The following is an 18,490-nucleotide window of genomic DNA, read 5'->3' as shown; positions in this document are numbered from 1 at the left end:
AAAGGTGAAATCACTGCCCTCCCCCCTACGTGGGATCAGACACCCAGGGAAGTGAATCTCCCTGGCAACGTGGAATATGACTCCCGGGGAGGAATGTAGACCTGGCATCGTGGGATGGAGAACATCTTCTTGACCAAAAGGGGGATGTGAAAGGAAATGAAATAAGCTTCAGTGGCAGAGAGATTCCAAAACGAGCCGAGAGATCACTCTGGTGGGCACTCTTACGCACACTTTAGACAACCTTTTTTAGGTTCTAAAGAATTGGGGTAGCTGGTGGTGGATACCTGAAACTATGAAACTACAACCCAGAACCCATGAATCTCGAAGACAATTGTATAAAAATGTAGCTTATGAGGGGTGACAATGGGATTGGGAAAGCCATAAGGACCACACTCCCCTTTGTCTAGTTTATGGATGGATGTGTAGAAAAGTAGGGGAAGGAAACAAACAGACAAAGGTACCCAGTGTTCTTTTTTACTTCAATTGCTCTTTTTCACTCTAATTATTATTCTTGTTATTTTTGTGTGTGTGCTAATGAAGGTGTCAGGGATTGATTTAGGTGATGAATGTACAACTATGTAATGGTACTGTAAACAATCGAAAGTACAATTTGTTTTGTATGACTGCGTGGTATGTGAATATATCTCAATAAAATGATGATTAAAAAAAAAAAAAAAAAAAAAAAAGTAGAGGGGACCCCAGAGGTTGACTACCAAAACCTCTGCACAGCACAGATATCCCTTCCCCAGAGTTTCTGACAACAGGTCATAGAAACAGGAGGTAGCATTTCATCTGTTTCTTTTGTTTGCACCGAAGTGATCCACTGCGGCACAAACACTGAGGCATGTTGCGCTTTGGGAAGTGACGAGCCATGGGGTATATTTCTGGGTCACAAAGATGTTTCTGGAAAACCTGGAAAGCTCCCACACCACCTCCATATAGGATATGCTCATAAAGCAGATGTTTTCTAGTTTTAATTTTGGTGAACTCTCAGAAGTATTAGCCTAAATATCTCCCAGTTTCATTCGTAATTGCACAGTAGGTAATTTGTGCCTGTGTTAACGGTAATTTGGAGTTATTAATGAAAATGAAAGATAATTAAAAAAACAGCACCAAACATCTAAACTCAGGTTGAGGTAAGAATATGAAGTATTCACAGATGAATTTTGTCCACATTTTTCTTTACCTTGGTTGCAATAATAATAAGAAAAATGTACGTTGTCACCCATAGCCTTACGTGGGACATTTGTTGAACTTACCTGTAACCCTTCGATGGCCAGTTTGAGGATGGAAGGTGTCAGTTTGGAGGCTTGTTTGAAGGAAAAATTGCTCCAGTCTATAATTAAAATGAAACCATTTATCTGAAGCTCTGGATCTTCAATAAGGACTTCCAATGACAACAGGATGGCGCGCAGGATGTCGGTGAAGGAGTTCCTATGGCCAGAGCAGAAAGGAGAGGCTGTTTGTGAATGGTGGCAGGTCACTGAGAGCACATGACACTTGACACTGCTTCTCTCCTACCTCCTCTGCTCCATGAGCCACATTGTGTCCTGCACCCAGAGCTACTGAAAATGCATTGATTGATTTCACAGTAACAACCCATCAAGACTCACAGGATGGAAGCCACCCTTAGGTCTCACCCACCACCCCCAACTTAATAAGGTGTCCCTCTTCTGCATTCCCGTGGCTCTCTACAGGCTGCCAGCAGCACGGCACTGATGTCAACTTGTTGAAACACATTCCTTTCTCATCTCTCTCCCTCGTAAGCTTGCAATATCCTTTGGGGCAAGGAATAGGTTGCAGTTGTTGTTGTGTTCCCAGCAACTCATTACCAAACAAATGAGGTACAACTTCAATTAGAGACACTTATTTTGATTAAACCCCACTTATTCCTTTTGTGTGTTTAACATCTTGCTAAAAGTGTACTAACATCCATGAGAAGATAATGCTCTTTTTTTTTTTTTTTTTGCTTTAATTCATGAATAGAGGAAAATAAAGCAAGGGGGATAGCTTATTTTCATTGAAGGTCTACAGAGTGCAGTTCAGTACAGAAATTGCTTTGAGTACATCAGTAACTATGACAACAGGCAGATATGAATGCAAACCAGAGTGACAGTTCTCCAGTGTCATATGTATGTATTCCTCTGTATCATGGATTCTCAGTCACCAGTTGATTTTTGATTCATATAGTTTTTGGACATGAAGAAATGTTGGTGTATTTGCTCTGTTTTAAATGTTGTGCACCCTGCAAATTATCTAAGCTGTAAATCTGAGTTCTTGGAGGATCTCTAAATTCAGTGTCTCCCATGGCTGAATTGGAAAATATAAGCTTGGATGGTAATTGATGACAAAATCTTCTATTCCCTTAAGGCTATCATGAAAATCAGAAGCCAATATTCCTATGAAACAAAATGATAAGATTCTTGAGCATTCCAACCTGGTTCGAATCCTAACCAAACCTAATGACTCCAGATTAGAAATTAGGAAATCTGTGATTGAACAGTTAACCAGTAAGAATTTATTGAATGGTTATTATAACCCTAGCCTTACATTTCTTACTCACAGTTATAAATCAGTAAGCCATATTTTCTGTTTTCAAAGAGCTCTCAATTTAGTTGCAGTGGGGTGGGAGAATAGCAACATGAGTTGAAAGGAATCAGTAAAATCTGAGTAGTCAGGGAAGAATTCATGGAGGGAAGACAGCTTGAGATAAGTCTTGGAAGATGGATAAAATTTTGATGGAGAATTGGGGAAAGAGAGCGTAAGACATTTCAGGAGAGAGGAGTGTCACGTGTGAAAAATAAAGATATACAGCATTTCTGTTTCTGTACAATTCTTCTCACTAAATATTTCTTCCTTATAGCAAACTAAAATTTGCCTTCTCAATCGGTGCAGTTCTGCTACAAAGGTAAAAATAGCAGGTCTTCTCACACTGCAGACTTTCAATTATCTAAAGATGGCTTTCGTGATGCCTATGTAATTTCTAGATTTTAAAAAAAATGTATTAGCAGCTTTAACCATTTCTCATAGGAAATGCTTTATGAATCTCTTCTCATCATTACTGCTTTCTTCCTGACATATTCTCTTTCCATTAATAGAGATGCTATACTCCCATTTGTTCTGTTTTTGCGTTCACACTAACACAATTTATCTAAAGACCCAAGTCTTTTTCAGACATAAAGTTTTATATTGGGAAGAAACATAGATTTCAGTACAGTTGGACTAAAGATTATCATCTAAGTGAAACTATGGCAATGCCAATTGGTCATTGAAAATGATCATTAGGGCATCAGGGAGCATGACCCTACACGAGCTTTCTGAGGAAGAAGATATCATGGAGAAAGTCAGGGCCAAAAGACCGAGACTTAGGCAAAGCCTACATATAGTACTGAGGTTGGAGGAGAATAATTAAAGAAATAAAAGATTAGAGGATCGGGATGGTATCGTGAAGGAAGGAAGGAAGGAAGGAAGGAAGGAAGGAAGGAAGGAAGGAATCCAGAAGAAGAGAGTGTTTCAAGAATTATGGGTTTAATTGATTGCATCACTGGCTCCACATCTTCACCTATCCCAGCATCTGCACACTGGCCATGGCCTCATTGAGGATAGAGTGTATTTGCTGTCCCTTGACTTTGGTCCTGATCATGTGACTTGCTTTGACCAATGACAGAAATGACAGTAGGCCAATTCAAAGACTAGGCCTTAAAAGATCTCAGATGTTACCACCTGTTCTCTTGCCCTTCTGCCATTGCCATGGGAAAGCCATGCCCCAGCTAGCATGCTGGACCCATGAGAAGAATGAGAGAATCCCCAGCCACCTGCAGATCTTCCTGAGAAGCAGAGCCACCCAGATGAACTCACCCTAGAAAACTCCAGCTCTCTGCAGATGGATGATCAATAAGAAGCAATATTGTCTTAAGTCACTGAGTTTTGGGGTGTTTTGTTACACAGCAATAGCTATCCAATACCAGGGGGTAGTCACCAAAGTCAAATGTGACAGAAAGATCAAGGAGAATAAGGAAGTAGACGTGGCCATTGTATTGACAGTAAGTAGATCTTTAGGGAGTTTTGAGACAGTGCTTTTAGTTGAAATTCTCAGTTATGAAGATCTTTAGAATATCACTTAATCTCTACTTCATTCTATCCTCTGTACAAATGAGAGAGAGACTGCACCTCTCTTCATCATATATCAACTTCCAAGAAAGACTTAGACATAGAAGAAAGACTTCTATGGGAAACCTGGAAAAACAATTTTATGTATTTTGGAGATCAGAACCTTATTAGAGGATAAACATCAGCAGTGAACAGAATGTTGTATTCATGGGATGATCCCAGAAGAAAAGTAAAAGGATTCTGGACTTCATTATGGGTTCCAAATGTTGGAATGCTCTCACTTTTCCAGAGGAACTGGGCCAGCAGGAAAAAGTCAACTGGAATGTGTCTGGAGTCATAACACTTGACTCTCACTGGGGAGTGTGATCCCATGTATTACCTCAGCTGCAACCTTCTCTGGGTTACCTCCTGGCTTCTTCATTTGGATTTCCTCATCTTTTTCCTCTTTCCTATTTATAGCATTTTAGACCTTGAAATCCTCCTATCTTTTAAAAATTTAAAATACCTTATTAAATTAAATAACATCTGCAGATACTCTGCCCTCAAGGAGATAGAGCATGAGCCCTCATTCCTTAGTTGTGAGCAGAACATAGTGACTTTCTTCCAGAGAGTACAGTTTGGAAAGAGGAGGAAATGAGCAGTGTTACGGGGGAGAAACCCGACAAGCCCTGCCTCTGCTAGGTGATCAAGGTCAACAGCAACAGTGATAAATCATGTTGACAGTATTTCCCCTTGATATGATGTGATGAAAATGGTACTTTACCTCTGCGGTCTTCCTTGGAAATCCCATAACCCCAGATTAATCATGAGAAAAACATCAGAAAAATCCCAATTGAGGGACATTCTACAAAATATCTGAGTAGCACTCCTCGAAATGGTCAAGGTCATCAAAAAACAAAGTCTGAGAAACTGTCACAGTCAAGAGGAGGCCAGGGAAACATGACTAAATATAATATGGTATCCTGGGAGGAATCACGGAATGGAAAAGGAGCATTAGGTGAAAACAAAGGAAATCTGAAGAAGGTAAGGACTTCATTTAACAATAATGAATCAATGTTGGTTCATTAATTGTAACTAATGTTACCAATAGGAGAAACTGGGTACAAGGTGGTCTCACATTAAACCCACATACCTAAAATGGTTATAAACAAAAAATTTATTTAAAAAAAATACCTACTCGAGTTTGTAATTTTCCATGGTGATTCTCCATGAATCTTCTATCAAGGTTTCTAAGCAAACCAAAATGATCACCATAAACAGTTCAGCTACTTCATGCAAAGTGTGGAAATGAGAACGGGAGGAGACATTTCCAGCATTTTTTTCATTTTGTCAACTTATTTAGTCTCATACAGTGTTTAATTCTGATAACTCAGAGAAAACAACTTTTTTTATCACCTATAATCACAAATCTATTGGAATATTTTAGCACTTGTATCAGAATGAACTACCAGATAACAAATGGACATTTACATTTCTTTGATCTTTTTCTATACTTTTCATTGTGTTTATATAGTCAGTTATGGATGATATCAGTTTTAGATTGATTATATTCTCAAATATGATAATGTATGTGGAAACTGTATGTGAACTTCAAATTGTCAAAGAAATATAAAGAGCTGCATTAACAGAAAATAGAAAACTTAAAATTTTCCAGAAAAAGGATAATTTTATATTAATTAGGACTTAATGATAGTTTATCTACAGGGGGTTCAGGATTATACTGTGAACAATTAGAGATTATCAATAGCAACTCATTTGAGGTTCCAGTGTTGTCATTATGGGTTGAGAACCTACCACTGCTACCTGATGCTTTAAAAGTCTAAGTCAACAGCATACTACAAATGGGATGTAAAATGTGGGCCCTCACTAATGAGAAGATAATATTTAAGTTTTAAGAAGTGACCCTTTTGTGTTTTGAATTTGTAGTGCAGAGGTTGGAATATAGTTCCCAGGGCTAGGATCATAGAAGAAAAGACAGATTATATTGTCTAGATAGCCTTGTAAAGCTATGATAGTGTTGGTTGCAAGCAACTCTATTTCTTTAGAAGCAGCAGTGGGCAAGCTCTTAGTCATTTCAGAAACCACAATGCATATTCCTGTGCTAGTTTTTCTGCTACAGCCAGAAGTCTATTAAGATTAGTAATTGAAGGTGTTTGGTCAACTCTAACTTGAACTCTCTTGACCTTGCACTCCAGGTGGTGACAATGAGAAGTGTGCAAAATTCAACTTTGTGTGTCCAGATGAACCTACTTTCTCCTCCTCTAGTTCTGAGGGTCTTCAGAAAACAGTCTGAGATTGAGAATTCAGGTGATGCATTTTTATATGGGTTCTAGCAATTCCTATGCATGTCAGGTTTTAGCTGGACAGTTTCTATGCATCTTTGTCCTCCTAGGCAAATAAATCCTATTTCTCAATGGGACCATCAGGGAAGATGCAAAAATATTGTTTTTGTGTTCTGAAAATATTAGGTGCAAAGGGGATGCTAACAAAACTGTTTGGCTTGGCTGTAGTAGAATTAATAATAGCAAGAAGTTAATCTTAAATTTACTCTCCTGAAACTTAGCTGGGAAGTCAAATTAGGCATTTGAGAAATTTCTGACAATTTCTCAGCAGGGATGGTCACCCAAGGAACAGAAGCCTGCATTTAACTCTGACACACATGATTTGATAAGGGGCACACTCGTAAAAGGAGAAAGGAAGGAAGGAAGGGAGGGAGAAAGGGACAGATGGAAACAGGGAAGGCGGGAAGGAGAAAGAAAAGAAAAAAGAAAGAAAGAAAAGAAAACCTTGCAAACAAATGCTCATCTCTTTTATCTTAATACTATCCTGCCCTATACAGAAAACTTTTGGATTTTTGTTTGTGTGATTTTAATTCCTTATAATACCAGAATAATGAGTTACTTATTGATTTATTAATAGTTGTAATACGAGAATGTCTAGACTCTCAAAGCCTCGGCATCAGATAAAAGGAATATGCTTTGAATCCCCGTCAAATATCTTATGAGATGCAAGGCCAGGTTCCTGTGATAGAGTTTTAGATAAGTAGTAAGCTACAGCATTCCATCGGCTTTCTGAGTTTGGGGTTCAGTTCAGGTCTCAGAATCTCAACTAAAATGGTGAATACTTTCTAACAGTGCTGGCCATTTCATATATTTGTCTACTTCCACCAAGTATGACAAAAATATACAGAAAAAGAATGGGAAGTCATCCTCAGCCCCAAACCCACCTCCCCCAACCCAAATATCTGCTTATTGAGGACAGAACACAAGGGGTCAGGTTCTAAAAAGTTGTATCTAGGAATGGGGCCCTCACTTTGAATTATGTTAGAGAAAATAGGGATGAATATGATGGAGAGAGTATTCTCTGACTCAAGTGTAGCATGAAGACAAGAGATTCTGTTTCTCTAGACCAGTGCTGGCAGGCCTCTCCATTTTTGGGGTATAGACACCATATTTCAAAGTACTGATAACCACCATTCAAATGACATTTGAAACTAAATCTTGCAGATTCCAATCTGCCAAGGTACTTCCTTGTTTGTGTTTCTGTGAACAATAAGATAAATTGTGTGTGTATTTCACTATTTATTGTTAATTCCCTCCAAACTTGTTTCCCCTTTATTTAGTTTAGTTTTTTTGTGTGTGTTTAAATAAAGATAGTTTGAATAAATAAAACTAATATTTTATTATATTTGGCCCACACTGCTTCTAAATCCTCCCAAGCATTCAGGAGGATGAAATTAATATCAAATGTTTCTATCTGCTCACTTCAACAGTTAATGCAATTAATTACTATTGACTGCCCTCTTTTAAATTTTTTGAAGTATCTGGTACTGGATAAAGAATCAGGAGGTGGTAGTTCAAAGATTTAATGGAGCTCTACTTTGTGGAAGTCTCAAAGGATAAAAAGATTTTTTTTTCATTTTACTGCTAGTAGATGGAAACCAACAGGAGACATTTAAAAAATATGTACCTGGGAGGCAATGAAGCATAGTGATTAAAAGCGTAGGGTTTGGAGTCAGTCAGGCTGACTCAAATTCTGATTATTCTCTGTGATCTAGGCAAGTTACTTTCTCTCTCTGTGGTTTAGTTTCCTCACCTGTAGAAGGAAGATTCTAGCTTCTAACTTGCTGGAAATAATGAAATGAGATAATTTACATAAATCCTTGGCAGAGCAACTGACTCACATTAATACATAAGAAGGTGAGGATCGTCATGATGGTTTCTATTAGCATGAAGATAAACAGTACATCAGGTAGAAAGTAATAGGAGTTACAAAGTGCATGGCAGGTACCAGAAGGAGAGATCACGTACAGCTGAGTCTTAAGCTGGGCCATGAAGAATGGGGGAATTTAGATACATGGAACCAGAGGGAAAGTGCAGAAGGAACCACACAAACAACAGTATGAGCTCAGAGGTATAGAGCATGCCTTGGGGACATTGGCAAGTTCACCTGTGCCACAGAGTGAAGGAAGAGGAAAGTAGACATAAGGTTAGACGTGTGATTGTGTTCTGCTTACTGGGGAAGAACTGAATGCTCTTGGAGAGGACGGGACCCATGGCAGTTTTGCTTCAGAAGATTTGGACTGGCTGCAGGAGTGAGTAGGTGGATTGGAAAACCAGGGGCCTGAAGTGAGCAGCCCAATTAGGAGGAGGTGACCATGATAGAGTAGGTGAGAGGTTAAATGGATCAAATGGAGAGGAGACAGACATATGAAGGGACAGATTAGATATGGGCATGAAAAAAGAGAAGGCAAGTATATTGCGAAGGCCTGTGAACTAAGTAGAGGTGTTGTCTTTGAGTCTGGCTTATGTATTAAGAATGCAGATCCAGAAGAGCAGATACAAATGCAGGGCTGGAAAGAGAATGCCTCGAATCATGTGGTTTGGTGAGGTCTACATTCCTTCCATTCAAATGTGATAAACTATTATTAATAGCAGATGCCATGTCTTTTAGTGAAGGCAGGAAGGCAGGCAGGCTGAAGCAACCAGTCAGAAGCTCTAAAAATACTGAAAATAGACAAAACCTACTCTGAGAGCACCAGCAGGTGAATTTCCTTACTATACTCAATGTCTCTTATAGTTATTGTTGGGCACAGCGATGTCAGATGTGTTCCTAAGCACTTTTTCCATCATGACTCCTATTGATAGAGAATAATGTGTTACAGAATACCATATTCCCAAGAGGAGGAAAGGAAACTAGGCTTTAAAATTTGGTTTTGGTTTAGGAGAGGGCCATGTCTACATTCGCATAAAGTTAGTGTGAGAATGAATGGTAATGCTGAGAAAATGACAGCCTGGAACAGTTAGTGATAAATGCTCGGACAATGTGTCCAGACAGGAAGGTTGGTATTCCATGAGATTCCTTAGTCTACTGGAAATCAACTGGTGCCCAAAAAACCACTTTAAGACACTCTGGGTTCCTGGCGACGTGGGACATGGATTTCGGGAATGAGCCTGTCCCTGGCATCGAGGGGTTGAGAAGGACTTTCTGACCAAAAGGCGGAAATGAAAGGCAACAAAATAAGGTTTTAGTGACTAAGAGAATTCAAAAAGCGTCAAGGGGTTGTCCTGGAGGTTACTCGTATGCAAGCTTCACCTAGATAGGCTGAATGACCACAATATGATAAAGCCCAAGTCAACAGTAGTCTTCCAAATACCTGGATCCCTATTTGAGACTATAAAAGTTTCACTCACTAAGTTTATTCGTCAGAAACTTAAATCCTTTAGAGTGCTCCTATGCCAGCTAAGTCCCAAACCCAGAAGCAATAGCCTCTTCAAGAACATCAAATAGATGTGTCGCCTTTGCTCATAAAGTCGACACCCCTTTTCAACATGAGCAGGTTATGGTGGTCACTGCCTAGACATCCCTGAAGATCGGGAAGGTGAGTAAACTAGAGGAAGGGGTAGCAACAGACAAGATGGAATTTAACAAAGGCTTATGAATACTGAATCTTTATATAATTTTCTTTTTCTTGGTTGCTAGGGTATTAGAATAGTTAGAAGGAAAGAATTGAAATGGTAGAACTGTAACCCATAGCATCCTTTTGAAATTTGTTCTGTAGCTACTTGTTAAATTGTAATTTGAAAGTTATATATTTTGTATATCTTAGATTTCACAATAAGGAAATAACTGAAACTATGGTACTATAACTTATAATAACTTTGGAAATTTCCTATATATCTGCTTGTTAAATCATACTTTGAAAGATATTACCTTTTTGTATATATGTTATATTTCATAATTGGGACATAACTGAAACTGTGGAATTGTAACCTATAATATTTGCTAACTACTTGTTAAATTGCACTTGAAAAGTTATCACTTTTATGTATATATATGTGTGTTATATTCTACAATAAAAAGTATGATTTAAAAAAAGACACACTGGATTCTAGTGGGAAAGGGATTTATTTCCTCCAGCCCTATGGATGGAGATTGGGCCAGTGACTACAGGGAATAACAGAAGAAAGGGAAAAAACAAAAACAAAAACAAAAAATATCCAATGGAAGTGAGCTGTGAGCATTCCATCCATTACTAAGCTACTAAGAAAAATTAATTCCATGCTTGTCTATTCTGGTAACTCCTTAACTGAGAAGCTTCAGAAAAGTAAAAAACTAGGAAGAATCTCAAGAATGCAAATAAGCATTTAATACAGCTAAATAAGCACTGATTTAGCACTTATGTTTGAGTCATTCTATCCCTGACCAAAGCTCATACCAGGGCTTTCTACATCTACAAGCTGAAAGCAGAGGGCAGATTGCCCTGTCCAAAGAATTAAAGAAAATGACTTTGCAGTTGATTCGGAGAAAATACACACACACACACACACACACACACACACACACACACACACACACACATAAAGCAAGCATTTTCTAAATAGCATAAAAATATCACCTTGAGGTTTATGAATTTATTCATTAATCATTCCATAACAATTTATGGAGCACTAGGCACTGACTGGGATCATATCGGCCCTAACAGGGTCACAAACAGCAAGATGTTCCCATGATTTGGGTAAGTTAATGAGGATGGCCCCATTATTCTTACTTCCAGTGGAATTTAATCTGCATTTATAGATCATACACATTGTCCATAGACATGCACTAGTCACTACTTGAAACCTTGAGCATGTCTGGCCCTTAAAACCATAAAGTCACTTTCAGAATAATACACTGAACAATAAGATGGAAAGACATGTCAGGAAAACAGGCATCCCATGGTTTTACACTGCTTTGAATTGTTTTTCCCCCCTGAACTCCTTTCTGGATGATATGCTGCAATTGCTCTTATAATCAAGAGGTTCCTTTCCAAAATCACAAACTCTAATGATAGTGTGCAAAGCAACTTCTATTAAATAGTGTGTGAGCAAAACAACTCTATAGATGTTGCATTCCAGGGAAGGCACAGCTGCGATTCGAGGAGGAAGTACACAACGTCTCAAAATTTTAATTAATACAGAAAATTGTCAACTCCAATCAAAGCTCCATATCTCAATATTTCTTGGCAGGATAACAAGATCTTCAAACCAAGAGAAGTCCCAAAGCTCTGTAATTTATTATCTATAACTGGGAATCTGGACCCTGAAAAATACGGCAATTGGCATCAGAAGATTTAATAGAGACTGATAGGACTCAGAGAGTCATCTGCAATATGATTGAACTTTTCCTAGTTGGCTTATCTTTTCCCCCTTTTTAAAATTCTAGCTTTCTGAATCATAAGCCACTGAAATAGCAGCAAGAAATCAAATTCATGAAAGATTTAAAGGAGAGAGCTACAGGAAATCATTATGTAATGGAAAGAAAAGTCTCATTTTATAGGTAGTATATTCAGGATAGCTTTATAAGCTTTATAATTTCCCTTTAGAGAAATGCAGCTTGTTGGCTGGTTTCCAGGTTGGCCTTCTTTTACCTGGTTTTCACCTTCAGCTATTTCCCCTTCCTCAGGATGATGGATTCTTGGAGATATAACGACATAAGGCTGCCCACTACCTTAACACCCACAAGGCTCAGAGAGACACCTCCCACTGACTACACTGTTTCTGGGTTTGGGCATCAGGTAGTTAATCCTGATACAAAGAATGCCTGGTCTTGATCAACTCATATAATGCTTAGTGATGTTCCACAAATAATATAATTGCAGACAACTTGCTCGGGGTAACATATTTCCATGACCCAGAAGGAGAAAAACCTCCTGCATATGCCACCTACAATTTCATCCTGCACTGAACTTGTGTCTATTTCCAGCAGAAAGTCCCTTGTTGAGATTTCAGAAGGCAGCTGTAGTCTAGAGAGCTGTGACTATAATAGTTCATTGGCAGGGCCAGATGTACCAGAAACAGAGATAAAGGAATTATTTCCCTAGAAGAAGGTTTACACACTCACCCACCTGGCCCCAGCATGGCCCAACTCAGGCAGTTAATGGAGACTGAAGGGTGGAGGGATCCTTTCCTTGCACTAGTGAGCAGACAGTTTCTCTCTTTATAAACCAGGGGACTGGGAGCTCCACTGGAACTGATTTCTGTCCCCCAGTCAGAAAAGAGGCTCCTTATTTTTGCCCAATGATTCCAGAAAGTCTGATTCTAGGAATCAGAAGCAAAACAAAAGACCACATTTCACAAATTCATAGAAGAATGAACATAGACTCAACTTGGTTCATTTGACAAAGAAAAACCAAGCCCACAGGACTGGCTGACTCTGCGACTGGGTGTGCTTAGAGGGTTAATTTTGTCCTTCAAGTTAACTCTCCCCGTGGAAGCTCTAATGCTTCTCTGGGGAATTATTTTATGGAATTGGTTAAGGCAACATTGGTTTCATTTACTTAATTACATCACAGATTATCACTTGATAGTTCTCTAAATAAATGAGAGCCAGTGGTTATCATTTATTGCTGCCCCTTAATAGCACCTCCACTGTAGGAAATATTATGAAATATCTGTTTGCTTTCATCTCAAATACAGATTCATCATATCTTACTCTATAAATAGCAAAGCAGAATTTGGAAAATGTATTATATATATCTACGGACACATTATTTATATATCTTAAATGCTCACTCAAAGAGAGGAAACACAACATTTTAGGAGCTGGGATTTTGCTGAAGGAGGATGGCAGCTCCTATACAAAATCCTAACAAAATCTCAGAGGTTACTGTCAATGGGAAAATGCTCAAGTAAAGGGACTATTTAGAAAGATCAGCAGTTTAATTTCCAAAGAGTGAAAAAGGAAAACATTTAAATGCTCAGCTCTGGAGTGATGGAGCCCATATTTTCCCTCCTGCTTTAATCTTCACTAGCTACAAATAATGGGCCATTGCCCATTCCTTTTCTATTAACCAACAAATAATGAGGTTTTTCCTGGTTCTGCCTCATCCAGAACTTTCCCAGAGCTTTCTGTCTGCTTCTCCCACATCCAGGAATCAAGGATCATACTTACCCACCTACATAATTCTCTGGACCATGAGGCAACATAGAAATATTGTAAGTAATTGCTGACTGCAACAAGCCGAAGGCAGAGCCTGCAGCCTGTAATCCCCCCACCTCCCAGGGATGACTGCAGATACAGGGCAGGCAGGAAGGAATCTAGATGGAATCAAATTCTTCCAGAAAGAATTTGCAATTCAAACAGAATGAGGCACTCGAGAGTCTACAGGAATCTTCAGGATAACCCAGTGAGTCTCAACTGGAGGTGGTATCACCCCCTCCCCCATTCGGGGACATCTGGTGATGAGTTTATGGCGCGGCATGTTACTGGTTTTCACAATATTTGAAGAATGCTACCAGCATGTATTGGGCAGAGGATAGTAATGCTGAACATCTTGCAAGGTGCAGTGCCCCCAGAATGCAACCTCACCCCAAATGCTCACAACCTCTTAATTCCAAATAAAGAATTTCAATGAAACCACATGGGCAGCCAGCTGCAGAAGAGTAACAAAGTTCCTGACTCCTAGCACAGCACTTATCTGAGATACACAGAACATTCAAGGGAAGAAATACTGCCTCAAATGGGAGGCTGAGCAATTTATGGAATCGAGAATATCTCTCGCTGCTTTCTTGCACTGAGGTCCCTGCCTGGGATCTTTCTCCCCTTCTTTTCACCAGGCTGAGGTTTTCTCATCCTTGAAATTTTGGGTCAAATGTCACTTTCTTAGAGAGACTTTCCTACCTTCAGAAGTAGCAGGGTATTGATAAATAAATTTCGAATGGATGCATCCCTGACATGCACCATCGGAACAGGTGTCCCCAAAGAGGAAAGTATGGCTGGAAGCTGGGAGAGAAGCCCAGTGGATGAGGGGAAGTGCCCTTACAGAGTGGCTCTTCCATCACTCTTCTATTTCTTCTATCATCTGACCCTAGGGACTCCAGGCAAGTTTGCATCCATCTCTTTGTGCTGATGAGCTCTTTCTGTAGAACAGGCAGCCAGTTGTCTCAATGGGGCAGTGAAGGCAGCTCTCATTTTGACTTGGAGACAATCATTTGGAATATTTACTTTCCAAAGGAAAAGATTTGATACCTCAGGATTACACAGATGAAATTAAAAGCTAGGATTATACTGAGTAGGGCAGAACTTAAATCGGTTATTATTCCATGCCAATTGGACACATCCACTCATTTGTGCATTCTTTTCTGACCCACTTGTCATCACTGAAAGACTGAAGAAATCTTCTAGAGAAAATCAAATGCAGTGTTTATTGCTTATTATTTAAGCAAGAAGTCATAAAATCTTCAAGATTTAGTGGAAGAGCTTTTGTTTGTTTTTCTACACCAGATAATGTGAAACAGCAACTCATATTTTCTTCATTTTAGTCTAATGCAAAGTAGCCAAGAAAAAATGTTATGCCTTTTCTTTTCTTTTTTTTTTTCCTCCAAGCTAATCTTGAAACTTAACAAAATAGGAATGTCTTGTTTGATATGGCTTCTGTAACTTAGATAAGATAAAGCCATCTCAAAAGTGTACAAAGCTGATTGGCTTTCAGGCCAAAAGAACTATATTTGTGCTGATCTTTCTTAGGAGAAACAAATGGAGCTGACATTTATTGATACATGTGCCAGGTACCATGTGTCATGTACTCCGCACCCATCATCTCTTTTACCCTCATGACAAGCCCGTAAAATAGGCATTAGCACCCCCAGGTGAAGGAATTGTGACTCAGTAACTCAGTGGCAGGAAACCATGCAGCAAGGAATAAGCAGAGATTAGAACCCCATGTTCTGAGGTTCTCGTGGACATGAATTTTGGGGGACACCATTCACTACAGATGCTTTCCATAGCTAACAGATTTCCAGGGTGGAGAGGGAGACAGGGAGATAGGGAGTTTCCAGAATCCCCTGAGCCCCCAAAAAGCTCCAATTGAGTTTTTTAAAAAGCTGGAGATTTGAGGGAGTATCTTTTACTGTCTTCTCTCGGAAAACTAGAGCAAGCTCTAGTCCCTGGCAAAAGCCATGGGAAATCTACACCTTCTAGCTGAAGACTGTGACTATGTGGTTTCTTTCTGGCATTCTCCTCCAGATCTCAAGCACAGAATTCTGTCCACCTCTGCACAAGTCCTCTCCTCCCCAAAATTCCTCCAGGCCTGCCCACAAGGGGCTCTGTGGAGTTGCAAGTTGTCCTGAGGGCTGGGATATGTCATCCACAGTAGTTGGTACCAGGCCATTGTTCCAATTTGCTAAAGTTGCCATTATGCAAAATACCAGAAATGGATCAGCTTTTATAAAGGGGGTTTATTAGGTTACAAAATTACAGTTCTAAGGCCATAAAAGCGTCCAAACTAAGCCATCAACAATAGGGTACCTTCACTGAAGAAAGGCTAACAGCGTCTGGAACACCTCTGTCACCTGGGAAGGCACGTGGCTGGCATCTGCTGGTCCTTTGCTCCTGGGTTCTGGTTGCAACAAGGCTTTCTCCAAAATGTCTCTGGGCTTCTGTCTCTCTTAGCTTCTCTCTCTCAGCTCCTGTGCATCCCTGCTTGTTCTCTCCAGGAGTTTCTCTCTAAGTGTCTGGGGAGAAGGGGGTGGTCCTCTCTTAGCTTCTCTGGGGCAGACCCTGGGCTTCATCTCTTAGCTTAGCATCTCCAAATGACTTTCTGTCTGCATCTCCAAACATTCAACAGCCATCTCCAAAATGTCTTTAGGCATTTTCCCTCTAAGCATCTCTCTCCCTCTTCAAAATGTCTCTGCCTTTTATCCTCTCATAGAGGATGCCAGTAAACTAATTAAGACCCATCTTGAATAGGTGGGGTCACACCTTTGTGGAAATAATCTAATCAAAATGTCCCACCCTCAATTGGGTGGGTCACATCTCCAGGGAAACAACCTAATCAAACAGTTGTTTTGAAAAACCTGAAAAAAAACTGATCAAAAACAACAGGTCTGCCCCACAAGATTGCATTAAAGAACATGATTTTTTTAGGGTACATAACAGATTCAAACCAGCACAGCCATGTTCGCAGTTGGTGCTGACGAAGAGCAAGGGAGATCCAATTCCAGACACAGGATACAGGGACTGGTAATTCAAATGCCTACAAGGACCCATAAACAAATGAGGCAGTTGGGGACACTGGCCCACTGCAAAGCATATGACCATATAAGGGAAAGCCACAACTCCTCTCCAAGGAAAGCTAGACATTGGGATTTTTAATGCAAAATTGCCCAATTTTTAAACACTGACAAACAGGACTGCCCCTAACATTTGCAGAGCCTGGGATAAGACTGCAACTGGTGGCCCATAAACCACATGTCTGAATATTTAAAGGTTAGAAAGCAAGTCAACAAATTGTTGAATTAAGAATACCCTATCTTGACAAATAGACTTGCATAAAGACCCAGAAGGTCAGGTTCTAATTGAGAATTCTTGGGGTCTCTTGAATTCCCTACCTGATTGTGGCACTGCCAAGAAAGGAAGCCCCAGTCCTGGACCGCACCCCACCCCCATGCTCTTCTGACACAGGAGGAGCCCTGCATGCAAAGGGATGGAGACCCCTGCCCACATATCCAAGCTCCAGCCACACTCACTGCTAACAGCATCTCCTTGGATATGTCTCAGGCCTGGAGACGCACATCTGAGCACACCTCAAAAAGTCATCTGGGGAATATTTCTGGAGAGAATATGTTATAGACGATGGTGCACCTATGGGTTTGAATTCACTGTCAATGCTGAGCAATTGATGGTTGCTCCCAAGAGCTTTGTGTCAAGAAAGAATCTATGGTTATATCCAGGTTCAGCAGATATCAATACCAAGATGGTTGTTGTTGACTTGGGTGGGGAGTGGAAACAGCTGCATATTTATGAGAAAGAGGGGAAAATAGATTATTTTTATTGAGATAATTGTTGACTAACATGTGGTTATACTCATTTGTGTTTGTGTTTATGTATGTATTTAGTTCTGTACAATTCTGTCTCAGTAGTGATATGGAACAAATCCATCTCAATAAGGATCCCTTGTGCTGCCTTTTGGTACTCATACCCCATTCCCTCCTACACCGCCCTCCACTCTATACCTAAACCCTGGAAATCACTGACTTATCCTCCATTTCCAAAATTTTGTAATTTCAAAAACATTATGTAAATGGAATTTCATGGTATATAAACTTTGAGGATTGGCTTTTTTTCACTAAGCATAATCCCTCAAAGATCCGTCTAAGTTGTCGCGTATATTAATAATTCATTCCTTTCCTTATTGCTGAGTAGTATTCCGTGGTATGGATATACCACAGTTCTCTTAACCATTCACCCTTTGAAGGCTATCAGAGCCAATTCAGGATGGTCTGCCTGCTTGCCCCCTAGTCTGTGGGATGGAGAGAAGAGTCTTGAGCCCACGGAGACAAAGACATTCCCAGACTGGAATGTGACTGGGTCCCTCCTTCCAGTTCTGCTCCCTTTCTGGGCAGAGGCATGGGGAGGGAGGTGCTCTCTGTAGCTGCTTATTGTTAGCCAGGTGTGCCAGTTTGGATACATTATGTCCCCTCAAAAGCCGTATTCTTTAATGTAATCTTGTGGGGCAGATGTATTAGTTTTGATTAGGTTGGGATCTTTTGATTGAGTGTTTCCATGGAGATGTGACTCAATCAATTCTGGTGAAACATTTGATTAAATTATTTCCACAGAGCTATGGACCCCACCCCTTCAGGGTGGGTCTTGATTTAATCACTGGAGTCCTATAAAAGAGGTCACAAACAGAAGGATCTCAGAGCAGCTGAGAGGTATTTTGGAGAGAAGCTAAGAGCTGACACTGACACTGACACTTAGAGATACTTGGAGATGTAGACAGAGGGATGTTTAGCTACGAGATGAAGCCCAGAGTTTGCCCTGGGATATGCTAAGACAAGACCCCCAGGTGCTTAGAGAGAAATGTCCTGGGAGAAAGAACCAAGAATGCACAGGA

General features: G+C 40.0%; 1 protein-coding gene across 2 annotated transcripts in view; it reads right to left on the bottom strand.

Moving 5' to 3' along the window:
• The window catches only part of CLVS1 (clavesin 1), a 199,282-nt gene that overhangs the window by 120,858 nt on the left and 59,934 nt on the right, over window positions 1-18,490 (bottom strand). For both annotated transcript variants that reach the window (XM_037803591.1, XM_037803592.1), the window contains exon 3: window positions 1,260-1,434. In XM_037803591.1, coding sequence (XP_037659519.1) covers window positions 1,260-1,434 — 175 coding nt within the window. The remainder of the gene's footprint in view (window positions 1-1,259; window positions 1,435-18,490) is intronic.

This window comes from Choloepus didactylus, chromosome 14 (genome assembly GCF_015220235.1).
Source record: "Choloepus didactylus isolate mChoDid1 chromosome 14, mChoDid1.pri, whole genome shotgun sequence".
In the NCBI taxonomy this organism is placed as follows: Eukaryota; Metazoa; Chordata; class Mammalia; order Pilosa; family Megalonychidae; genus Choloepus; species Choloepus didactylus.
This window is presented reverse-complemented; position numbering and strand designations above follow the sequence as displayed.